The sequence below is a fragment of the Cololabis saira genome, chromosome 8 (genome assembly GCF_033807715.1).
Source record: "Cololabis saira isolate AMF1-May2022 chromosome 8, fColSai1.1, whole genome shotgun sequence".
In the NCBI taxonomy this organism is placed as follows: Eukaryota; Metazoa; Chordata; class Actinopteri; order Beloniformes; family Belonidae; genus Cololabis; species Cololabis saira.
In genome coordinates this window covers 38237210-38249780 of record NC_084594.1, presented here as the reverse complement: position 1 = coordinate 38249780, position 12571 = coordinate 38237210, and the positions used below count along the sequence as shown (strand labels likewise).

Here is a 12571-nt window from a genome sequence, read left to right as displayed (position 1 = left end):
CGTTTGCATTACTGTTATACTTTGCAATAAAATAAAGTCATGTTTTGCATTCCTTGTCCCTTTTTTTATTTAATTACTTAAACTTTTTGTATTTATTAAAAGGCCGGGTGTTTTCAAGGTGTGGGAAAAGCAGATTTCATTTAATAACAACGGTGACAAATGCCTTGACTGAGGTCAAACCTCATGACCAAAATACTGAAGAAATTTTACACTCAAATCAATAATAAAAAATTGCAGATTGATGGAAATACCTATATGAAATTTAAAAATGACAAAACACATACAGAATATAGCTATAGGAAACTTAGTGTATGTACTTTATTTGTGCGTACAACAAAAATAAGTTTTTGTGTATCAGTTTGTGGAATTAAACTGTGGAATGGTTTGAATTTGGAGTTAAAAGAATATACAAACATAAAACAATTTAAGAAAACATATAAAGAAATAGTTTATTTGAGTCTATTTATTTGTGTTTAAAGATCACCAACTGTGTGTGTTCTGCTATTTTGTCATGTTGTCTTTGTATGCTTATATACTTAGATATACGTATTATATTTATATCATAGTTATATTATATTTATGATAGAGCTTACATCTTGTATTAAACAGGTTATTTTTGTAAAAATTATATATATTTATACAAATTAGTGTATAGTATAAAAAATAAAGGCGGTGGGATTAAATACGTTTATACTTTCCCCCCACTCCTTTTCGAACATGTAACTGAACTATGTGTTTTGATGTTGGTTTTTTTCTGTATTTGTTTTCTTATCTTTTTTCTTGTTTTTTATACATGTTCGAAATAAACAAAAAAAAACCCCAAAAAAAACACTTTTATAAATCAATAAATTAGGAGATAAGTTTATTTTTTAAAGTTTAAAATGTTCGATATTTATTAATTTATTTCTGAGTATTTATTTTATTTACTCTGGCATTAGCTGTGGTTAACCCTTGTACTGTCTTTGGGTCAAAATGACCCAATTCTTCTGTCCTTCTTTCCTCCTGCCATGCTCTCTCATTCCTTCTTCCCTTCCTCTTTTCCTCCTTTTTTACCCTCCTCTACTCTTTTTTCTTCCTACCTCCCTTCCGTCATTCTTTCCTTTATTACCTTCTTTGCTTTTCCTTCCTTCTTTCCTTATTTTATCCAGTCCTTCCTTCTTCCCTCCCTTCTTTGCCTTTCTCCATTCTTTCCTTTCTTTCTCCCTTCTTTCCTCTCTTCCATCTTTTCTCCCTTCCTTACTCCCTTTCCTACTTCCTTCCTTCTTTTCTCCTTTCTTCCTTACTTCCTTCTTTCCTTCCTTCCTCCCTTCCATCTTTTCTCCCTTCCTTACTCCCTTTCCTACTTCCTTCCTTCTTTTCTCCTTTCTTCCTTACTTCCTTCTTTCCTTCCTTCCATCTTTTCTCCCTTCCTCCGTTCCATCTTTTCTCCCTTCCTTACTCCCTTTCCTACTTCCTTCCTTCTTTTCTCCTTTCTTCCTTACTTCCTTCTTTTCTTCTTTCCATCTTTTCTCCCTTCCTTACTCCCTTTCATACTTCCTTCCTTCTTTCCTCATTTCTTCCTTCTTTCCTTCATTCCTTCTTTTCTCCCTTCACCCTCCCTTGATCCAAAGACAGTCCTGTAAGCACCTGACATAAAACGTCTTATTTTGAAGGTCCCACCGGAAGACAGTTTCGTATCCGGCTCTGCGCACGCATCCCCTGCGCCTCACGTCATCGCTGCGGCGGCTGGAGACGGATGAGCGCGAGATATAAATCGAGGAGCGCGACCAGCCCGGGTCGCGGTTCTGCTCAGACGTGGCGCTCATTTGTTTACCACCTCCAACATCTCCGTTCCAGCTCACAGCCCGCCCCAGCAGCACCGACCCGGCCGGGATATTGTTATTGTACCAGTGTGTGTGGTTGTTGGAGTAGTTTCATGAGGCGGAGCGGCGGGACAGCTGTGGTCTAACAGGAAGAGAGGGAAATGTCTTGGTGGCAGCGCGGGTAAGACCCATCTGTCTGCTTCAAACAGCCGGACAGCCTCTCTGCTTTGTTTGCTTAACGAAACACTTTTTTGAAGTTATTCACTCAGTTGTAACTAAAATGTTTCATGATAAGTCTCGCATTGATTCTTTTAATACTGACTCGCGGCTGCCGCCCTTTTTCCCGAATCAATAACCAGACTCTAGGATTTCATTTAAACGCGAATGTGCTTTCTGTTCATCCACAATACGGAGATAATTGATACGCTAAGGTTTGCTGTGATGCCACACTGTGTGTCCCCTGCGGTGAAGTTGTTATTTGCCCCATAAACCTCAGTGGACCGGTGTTCTGATCCTCGCTCCCCGTACACAACTGATACTTTGTGGTTCTGCGCATGCGCAGTCTATTTTCAAAGTTTGTTTTTCATGTCTATCATTTCTTGCACGATGTAAAATTGATAATATGGGATGTTGAGTATTTGATCCTTTAAAATACACTACCCATGACATGAATTGCATTACACTCTGTGAACATTATATGACAAAGAGAAAAAAACAACAACAATTCTGTTGCTTTATTTGATATTCATTCAGTTATTGGCCTTTATTTAACCAGGCAGGTCATTAAGAACATTCTTATTTACAATGACGGCCTGGCAAGAGACAAGGACCACTTGGGGGGAAAGGAAGTGGGTTAGGGAGTAAAACACAGTAAAATTGTAGCTCTACAAAGGTAGAAAACCATTAGGTAGCATTTTTTGGCAAAGCAGCAGAAATTGGCAGAACACCGGCCGCTCGGACCGCTGTGAGGTCAGCAGTCATGGATGCTCTGTGACGTCAGTCGTCATGGATGTTCTGTGACGTCAGCAGTCATGGATGCTCTGCTCTGTGTTTCCAGAGAGGATGGAGAAGAGGTCGTGCTGCAAGACATGGATAGTGATGTGGCTGACCCCAGGGAGGGTGGGAAAGTCAAGGTGAAATGGACGCAAGAGGAGGTGATTGTTGTGACCTGTCTCAGTATGGCAAGCCATTTTAATGTTTAACAGCTAGACTAGATATGCATTGCAGATATCTGCAATTCAATTCTTCCTAGTCAAAAAGAGTATTTCAGATATCTACAATTACATGCTTCCTATCCACAATTGTTATTTCAGATATCCACAACGTCATTCTGCCCAGGACAAATACGTCACTTTTGCCAGTCATGTTTGTGGCGTTTATAATTACAGATATCTACAATTCAGTTGCAGATATCTGCAATGTGAATTACGGATATCTGCAACTGAATTACGACTAGCTGTAATTCCAGTTTCAGATATCTACAATTTAATTCTGACTAGTCATAATTCCAGTTCAAGATATCTTTACTTCCCCTCAGTTCAAGATATTCTACACCGTCCTTTTTAGATATGTTAAATTAAGTTTTGACTAGTCAGAATGAAGTTGTAGATTTCTTGAACTGGAATTATGGATAGTCATAATTTAATTGTAGATATCTGTAATCAAGTTAATGATATCTGTAATGAATTAGAAATATCTCAAACTGGAGATATCTTTAACTTCCATTGTGCCTAGTCAAAATTACGTTATAGATATCTTGAATGACAATTCTGACTAGTCACAATGTAATTACGACTAGTCAAAATGCAGTTGTAGATATTTGCAGTGTTAATTCCGGGTAGTCAAACTTAGCCATTAAATGTTAAAACGGCTTGCCATAGTCTCAGTACAATAAGCCCCGGCTTTGTGGGACAGCAAGCATAACATGATTTATGTTTACAGGACGACAAGCTGAAAACACTGGTTCAGAAACTCGGACCAAATGACTGGAAACATATTGCGAGTTACTTACCGGTCAGTCTGATTGTTTCAAATCTAAGGCATCCTTGGTTACTTTGCGAAAAAGACACCTTTTTTTGAAAACTCTGTAATCTTATTTTGTATAGGATCACACTGAACACCAGTGTCAGCACCGCTGGTTTAAGGTCTTGGATCCAGAGCTGGTTAAAGGGCCTTGGACCAAAGAAGAGGATGAGAAAGTAGGTGGTGTCTCAGCTAGGACCTCGAAGCACACAATATTTAGTGGGATTAGTGAACATAATGTTGAATTAAACTAAATTCTCTCCAGGTTATAGAGCTCGTGAGTCTCTATGGTAACAGACAGTGGGCACTGGTCGCCAAGCATCTCAAGGGACGACTGGGTAAGCAGTGCAGAGAGCGCTGGCACAACCACCTCAATCCCAGCGTGAAGAAGTCGTCCTGGACAGCTGAAGAGGACCTCATCATCTACAAAGCTCACAGCTTGCTTGGAAATCGCTGGGCTGAAATTGCCAAGCTGCTCCCTGGAAGGTGAACAGATACCCGCTAGTTACTAGGGGTGTAACGATACACTAATCTCACGATACGGTACAATACACTATATTGAGGTCACGATAACGATACGATACGATATTATAGCAGTATTTATTTTTTTTTTAACAACCTTGAATGAGGAACATATGACTGGAAAAAAATTGGCTTTTATTTGAAAGACACAAAATACAAAACAATGCTGTGTGTTTGCCCTATTGTTACAGTTTGTAATGCTTTATAACTGTTTAAGTTTAAAAGAGAAAGCCAGGCCAACCATTTTCTACAAACTGAACTAAAAGTAAATGTCAGTTTTGCATTATGCATCTTCAGTTTCATACAAATACAAATATTTTGCCACAAACTGAATAGTTTCTCTCATGTATGATTTGACTTTTTTCTTTCTAATGTAACAACTAAAATTAAATAAATAAATAAAAGTAAATAAATACATACAATTTTACATCATAAAACAGATTGATTCATGTTCACCTTATAAGTGTAAGAGGAGATTTATTTTTGTTAAGAAGTTTATTTTGGTAATTCAGGGTTCATTATTTTATAAATATATTCTTTATATTCTGATGTAAATCAGGGACTATAGTCAGTTTATCTGTAGTTCTTAGTATGTTTTAGATTGTGCGGAGCGATACAGCACTAGGTGCTGTGTTGATGCTCTAAAATCCTACGCTGTTGAGCGGAAATTAAAGTACACTGGAACTCAGCAGAAGTTGCCCGCGTGTTTATCCTACTCACGACCCGAAAAAGGTTTAATGTAATAAGGTAAGGCTTAACTCTACACCAGACTTACATCAGTAAAAGTTCAGAGTTCAAAACGGGACCACAAAACGGGACTAGTTTCTTCTGAGCGGAGGAAGATTTTGGTCCCCGGGTCGAGGTGCAGTCGCGGTCGGATGCAAGTTTCTAGTCAACACAATAGATTAATATTAATAACCCAATATCGCGATACACGTTGTCACCTCCACAACATGAGCTTGAAAGCACTAGAGTTGTTTTGGAATCTGTTTAATTTTCTTTCTTGATATCAGAGCTTTGAGTATTGGCCAATACTGAGTACTGATTTGATACCATTGTTTATTTTTTTTATTTCATTAACAAATTAAACATTAACGTTTTAAATTAACATCAAATACAGAATATATGTTAGATACATGTTAAATGCAGAACTCCAGTATTTCTGATACTTTCATTGGTATTGAAACAGCTCTTGATAGCACGGCTGGTTTTGTGAATGAAGTGTTACCTGTTTTTAAAGAAAGAATGTCATTTAACAGGACGGACAATGCTGTGAAGAATCACTGGAATTCGACTATCAAACGCAAGTTAGAGATGGGATTCTATGCCGGGGAAGTTTTGAGGCCAAATGAACTCGAAGAGATTTTGGCTCGCGTTAATAAAGATGTGCTGGCGGCTAGTTGCTCCCAGGACAAGGAGCAGAAAACTCACCTCTCAGAGCTTTCCGTAAGTAGCCAATTGCATCTATTTTTGAAAAAAATACACCAGTCCCAGTTTAAACCATTGATGTTATCTGTGTTGCAAAAACAGTAATCATCCATGAATATTATCCAACTTGATGCAGGAAGCATCAGATTCAGCTGAACACTGCGTGAGTGAAGCGGCGCCATCAAACGTCCCTTCACCAAAGGACAGTTTAAGCCCCAATACTGAAGTGGACAACACGGGAGAGATGAGCAGCACCAACTGGGTGGTGGATGAATCTGGATTTCTCTCCCCTACGGGCCCAGCACTGAAGGAAGTGTTGGACATGGTGGATGGGGTATGTGAATCAGCACAGACTGAAACGATGCCACACATAAGAACTCTAATTACGTAATGATTCATGCTTTCCATTTTTGTTAATTTACCTAATTTTTATGTCACAAATGTATGCATCAGTGCAGCATTCTATTTAATTTAAAGATGTAAACATTTACTTTTAGTTCAGTTTGTGGAAAATGGTTGGCCTGGCTTTCTCTTTAAAACTTAAACAGTTATAAAGCCTTACAAACTGTAACAATAGGGCTAATACACAGCATTGTTTTGTATTTTGTGTCTTTCAAATAAAAGACCATTTCTTTCCAGTCATATGTTCCTCATTCAAGGTTGTTAAAAAAAAAAATACTGCTATAATATCGTATCGTTATCGTGACCTCAATATCGTGTATCGTACCGTATCGTGAGATTAGTGTATCGTTACACCCCTAACATAAAGTGTCTCCTTTTGCATGAAGGACCTTGACGGCTGGTGCAACCTTGCAGCGTTTGACCTGCCCGAGGACAGTCCCAGCCCGGAGCGCCACCAGTTCCGTCTGGAGGGCAGCGCCTTGCAGGAGCTGAGCAAAGGCAACAAGGGAGAGCTCATCCCCATCTCTCCCGGAGGGATCACGCCGCCCTCCATCCTGACCCGCCGCAGCCGCAGGCGCGTCAACCTGTCCCCAGACGCCAGTCTCCTCAAGACTCCCAAGAGCACTCCTGTCAAAATCCTGCCCTTCTCGCCATCACAAGTGAGCACTAACTCAATGCTCCTGATGTCTTATGAAGTGGTTACTGATTAGGTGACAAGTTTGTGTCTTAAAAAAAGTTAATAATGGGAACAGAACAAGCTGCTTGGCTACAGATGCTTGTCTGCTTGACCTGAGTGAAGGTGACATGTGAGCCAAGTTGGATGAGATATTAACTAACAGAGGTTTGGTAAATATAGTCATATTACATCGTAGCGACCTAGAAAAAAATGCTGTGTCCCAGAAGTAAAGTAATGATTGAGTCTGCAGTTATAATATACAAATCTCCTGCTTTGTTTTGTTCTTTTCCTTCTTGTTTTTGTCAGTAAGGATATTCAAATGTCTCTTCAAATTTGACTTTTGTTTTTTGGTCAGTTCCTCAATATGTGGACTAAGCTGGACAGTCACGACCTGGAGAACCCTTCACTCACCTCCACGCCGGTCTGCAGCCAGAAAGCCACCGTTACCACGCCGCTACAGCGAGACAAGACCCCCCACACAATGAGAGAAACCTCTGCGTAAGTCGTCCTCGGCTCGTGATGTGTCGTGAGAGATCCCCTTTTCAGTTTGTCAAATATACAATTGTGTTAAAGTATCTCATTCAACAACGTTGTTATGGTTCTCTGACTCATAACTGTTGAGCCTTTAATGAGTTGCACACACTTAAATTTAAATGTACTATTAAAAACTAATTATACGAAGTTCTAGAAAATGTCTTTTGTATGTTTTCCCCCGCCACATTCGTCCTGTACATTTGGGTCTTAGTTAGACCTTTAACGCAATAACACATGCACTGTTAGTTCTGAGTTGGTGCCAAACTTGGAACTAGAAATAAATTAAAAGATCAAATAATGGACTCCAAAATCCTCCATCATTGGTGTTTGGAGGAAGAAACCGCCTCTCTGTACTGTGTAATGGGAACATCAGAATACCAACTTTTAATCTTTATAAAATCAGCAGTTGATGTTTGTGAACACTGCAGAAAAGGAGACTCACAACTGTTTTCAACTCCACTTGCGTGTTTCAGCTTCACATTTGTGTTTCTAGATTTCACTCAAACATCAAGGATGAATTGTGTTTGTGCCAGCATTCATAAATATCAGCCAATGTTTGTGAAACCTCACCAAAGCCCTGCAGGAAACATCTCTCACAGTGGGAATTTTAAGCTGAATTAAATTAAAAACAGTTTGCATCCTCATTATTAAACAGGTTTGTTAGAATTGATAGTTGAGTTTCCCTTCAAACAGCAGCTATAGATCTTGTTTTTATTAGCGTTGGTAAATAACAGTTGACATTTGGAAGTGCTATTGAGCACAGGAGCGAGCGTTCACAAACAAAAACAACCCTCTGTTAAGGCAAACTAAAGTTGTTTGTTCTTTTGTTCGGACATGTCTGAACAAACGACTCAGAATCGGCTCTAAACTGACTCCAGCAAAAGTGGCTGTTTGACGTTGCTTCCAAAAGGGGCAATTTTACTTTTTTTTAAATGTATTTATTTTTCTGTTTCCAAATTAGATTTGTGACACCGAACCACAAGTCTGAGCTCTGCACGACCCCGCGGACTCCAACGCCCTTCAAAAATGCCATGGAGAAGTACGGTGCTCTTCAGCCTCTGGTGAGCTTCGTCGGCGGTTACGCTGAAGCTTTTATTTAATTGGTGTTCGTTAACCTTTTTTCCCACTTCGATATACCTTTTTAAATTCTTCAAAACGTTTTCTTTCTTTTTTTCTCAGCCCCAGACACCAAACCTTGAAGATGATATAAATGAGGTCATTCTGAGAGATGCAGGAATCAACTTGGTTGTGTGTTCAACGCCACCAGAGCAGAGGCGTAAAACCATGGTGAGTGGGGGAGGGGGGCATTTTTGTACTTCACATTATTTTGGTGTCTTTTTATAAGAGCTGGTAGATGTTTCTTATAGTGGTAGACATAACGAACCAGTCAGAAGCGCAGAGAGTGAAACTAGCAGGAAGAGAACTCCCTCGGTCACATCTTTCTAGGACGGCACTCATGTCGATACATCTGGGCCGTGTAATCCATGTGGGTATTTAACTCTATGTCCACCTGCTTCAAAAAGGATTATAAAAAAAAATTTAAATACAAGTGTTGTAAAAAAGGCCAGAACCTTTTTTTATGGGGATAAAATAGTTCCTTCCTCCGCAGAAATAGAACTCAAACAATCTGGGACTGAAACATGTTGGTGTAAGTAAATTTGATGGAGATTACAGGACAACAAACGATAGACGGATGAAGAGGTTCAGGTTCATGTTGTGAAGATATGGTTCTTGTGGGCGCTACAGTGTAAATGAGGAGGCGTCGGCCCGGTTAGTGGTTCCTGTCTGGTGGGTTTACCCTGAACCTCGGCTAGTGCAAACACACTTATAGACTCCATTTGTGTTTCTGCCTCCTTTTTTTTGTTATTGAGTCCTTTACTCGTGTAATATTAAGGTCATGCTAGTGTTTTTAGCTAAATTGTTGATGTGGAACATGCTTAAAATGGTCGGTGCACTTTCACTTCAAGACTAAATTACAAAACAAGTTAAAAAAAATAAGCAATTAAGGAGTTTAGGTCTGTGATTACAAAATTCTTTGCAGAAGACGTATTTACAGGGACTTTTAAGAAGTTGGTGCAAAATGTTTTCTCAATTTTTATTTTTTTTCTGTCTTTTTTCCTTGGTTGTGATGAGCTCAGTCGTAGCCCTTCATTTAATTACAGTAATCCCTCGCTGCTTCACGGATTTGCATTGTTGATTGTGTTCTGCATTCTGATTGGCTAAACAGTCTCCCCGCTTCTTCACTTCCTGTGTGTCAATAACGTTACAGTTTAATATGTACTGTACATGTACGTAAAACAGCTTGCCAAATTTAAGTTTGCAAATTTTCTCCAAAACCCATAATGTCGACAAAAACGTTCTGCAATGACAAAGGTGCTTGGGGTCGGGCCCAAAACGCAGAGGAAGGTGAAGTCAAGAGAAGTGAAATACGCGCCATTTTTGTCCTACTGGACTTATTGTATAATAATTGTAAAAAAAATAACGGTTGCTACTTTGCAGATTTCACTTATCACGGGTTCTTTTTGGAATGTAACCCCGCGAAAAACGAGGGATTACTGTACATTTAGTAGTTTTACTTTAGCCGTTGACGTCAACATAAAATGCACCGTTGGTATTCCTGTTCATTGTATTTATTTATAAAACTCCAGAATCGCCCTCCGATGAAGAAAGTGCGGAAATCTTTGGCTCTAGATGTCGTGGACTGCCAGGTGACATCCAAACGCAAGTCCATGAAAACGGAGGCCAAAAACAGCATCAAGGTGAAGTGTGTGTGTGTGTTTGTTTGTTTGTTTTTTTCAGTTTAGATATAAAGCATCCTAACTGTTTGCTTCTCGTATTCTTGCTTTGGCCTCAGGAAGAACCTGTGACGCTGACCCTCAACTCCTCGTCGTTCGGCAGCAAGCAGCATGAAAATATTTTGGATCAGGGATTCCTTTTGGGCCCCAGCGACAGCGCCATATTTCCTGGTGCCGTGCCGCTCGTTCCCGTGAGTCCACCTGCACGATCCCTGGAAAGTATTTCACGTGGCAATTTAACGTAAAACTGAAGCCGTTTCATTTTCCTTTCCTAGATGACCAAAGAGTGGGAGACGGTTGTTTGCGGGCAAACTAAAGACCAGCTCATCATGACAGAGAAAGCAAGACACTACCTTCGCTCGCTGAAATCCCATCCTCCCAACCGGGCTCTGATTCTGTCCTGAGATCAGACGTTTGCATGTGAAACGTGTTGGTGTGAAAATATTAATGTTGTTCCTGTTATTCTCACTGGTTTCCTTTAGAAGAGAGGTCGTGCCATGGGCCGGTTAATGACGTGTTAAAACAAATCTCTAGCAATGGACGGCATGTTTCTTGAGTTTCTTAAGTTAGACGCACCGGTCACTGTTGAATGTTAGGAAACAACAATGAATAGTAAATAGAATAAAAATCACGACTGCACATTTTCTCTTCCGTCGTTGACCAGACTGTTTTTACGATGCACTATATCTGGACTCGTTTTACCGCTGAGGACTTAAACTTTCAGCTTCAGAAACGTTGATCAGTAATGAAGAAGTGTTTTACAGAATACAGTATTTACCGTGTGCCGATTTTATAATATAGTTCTCAGTACACATTGATAAAACCCCTAAATAGGAAATGCTAGCAATGTTTGGAAATTTTAGTGAATAATCAAAATTGACTTCCTTCTTACCTTTCATTTGTAATAAAAATGGTCCCAATGGAAATTAGTTTTATCTTACCATAGCCAGGTGGCAGAGATCTGCTAAGGTCTTTGTTTGTAAATATTATGTGTTGTATGTTTACTGCACAGCTGTTTTTCATGGCTTGGGCAAAATGTCCCAAAATCTGTTTCTCTAACTCTTTCGTGTTTTTGTAATATGAAGTTTTTTTTTTTTTAAAGAACTTTCAAATGGACGTACCAATATTCTAAATTTTGTAATCAGGGCACTATGGTTATAATGAGAAACAAAGATGGTATCATTGTTATAAAAAATAAATATAAATATTGTAAACTTTGTAGATGTGTTGCGTGTTCTTGCACTATTTTGAAGCTTAATGTTCTGTAGAGAAAAGTCACATTTATTTATATACAGTATCCCATTTATAAATAGTGTCTTACAGTCATAACAAAACATCTTTTAAAATCAGGAAAATATAATCAAAAGCATTAAGTAACAAATTCAAAATAGTAGTACAGTCTTGGCAGCACGGTGGCTTAGTGGTTAGCACTGTTGCCTCACAGCAAGAAGGTCCCCGGTTCGACTCCCAGGCCCGGCAGGGGCTTTTCTGTGTGGAGTTTGCATGTTCTCCCCGTGCTTGCGTGGGTTTTCTCCGGGTACTCCGGCTTCCTCCCACAGTCCAAAAACATGCATATTAGGTTAATTGATGATTCTAAAATTGCCCGTAGGTGTGAGTGTGATTGTGAGCATGGTTTGTGTGTTTCTATGTGGCCCTGTGATGGACTGGTGACCTGTCCAGGGTGTAACCCCTGCCTCTCACCTAAAATGAGCTGGGATAGGCTCCAGCAGACCCCCGTGACCCCGCAAGGGATAAAGCGGGTAAGATAATGAATGAATAGTACAGTCTTATACCTGTCGTGTGTCCTCTACTCAGAACTGAAAGCCAATGAGAAGAAACATGTTTTTAACGTTGACTTGACATCTAACCTAGTAATAAAAACATGATAGGCTTTGCCGTTACTGGCTAGAAGGCTCATACTGCTTAAATGGAAAGACAGATTTCCAACTTTCAGCCAATGGATCAGAGATCTTCTGCACCATTTGACTTTAGAAAATATCCACTATGTTACAAAAGGCTGTGCCCTCAACTTCTATTCTATATGGCAACCACTTCTAGATCAGGTTGAAAACATAGATACCTCAAACATTTCCAATGTATAGATATAACCCCTCCCTTTTTTTTTCCCCTTTCTTTCTTTTTCTTTCCCAATTCAATACACTTGTAATAGAAAAATAAATAATGACAAAGGATGAAACAGAAAAACAAAGTTTAATTAACATTGTACACACCAGATGTGTGTTCAGCCTAGGCTTTCCCAAACCGCAGTGAACCTGTGATGGCTGTCACCATCAGCTCTTTAAAGTCTTACTCCTGACACAACTCTTGGCAGGAAAAGGGAGAGTGAGCAGGTTGAGGAGCAGGGCATCCTACGGCTCCCTGGATCCTGG

The 12571-nt window shown here is 39.6% G+C and overlaps 1 protein-coding gene across 1 annotated transcript; it reads left to right on the top strand.

Annotated features, from left to right (window-relative positions):
- Positions 1-1730: 1730 nt before the first annotated feature.
- On the top strand, positions 1731-10733 carry mybl2b (v-myb avian myeloblastosis viral oncogene homolog-like 2b). The gene is made up of 14 exons (XM_061728688.1): positions 1731-1983; positions 2860-2956; positions 3744-3815; positions 3908-4000; positions 4090-4310; positions 5606-5792; positions 5911-6108; positions 6563-6835; positions 7208-7350; positions 8348-8447; positions 8566-8673; positions 10035-10145; positions 10241-10372; positions 10457-10733. The coding sequence occupies exons 1-14, from the start codon at positions 1964-1966 to the stop codon at positions 10583-10585; spliced, it is 1884 nt and encodes a 627-aa protein (XP_061584672.1). The 5' UTR covers positions 1731-1963; the 3' UTR covers positions 10586-10733.
- Positions 10734-12571: the final 1838 nt, after the last annotated feature.

Bases quoted from the DNA above. Each gene is read 5' to 3' on its own strand.
- mybl2b (XM_061728688.1), top strand. From the start codon at position 1,964: ATGTCTTGGTGGCAGCGCGG. The intron at 6,836-7,207 runs GTGAGCACTAAC...TTTTTTGGTCAG, and splicing joins TGCCCTTCTCGCCATCACAA to TTCCTCAATATGTGGACTAA. The intron at 8,674-10,034 runs GTGAGTGGGGGA...ATAAAACTCCAG, and splicing joins AGCAGAGGCGTAAAACCATG to AATCGCCCTCCGATGAAGAA.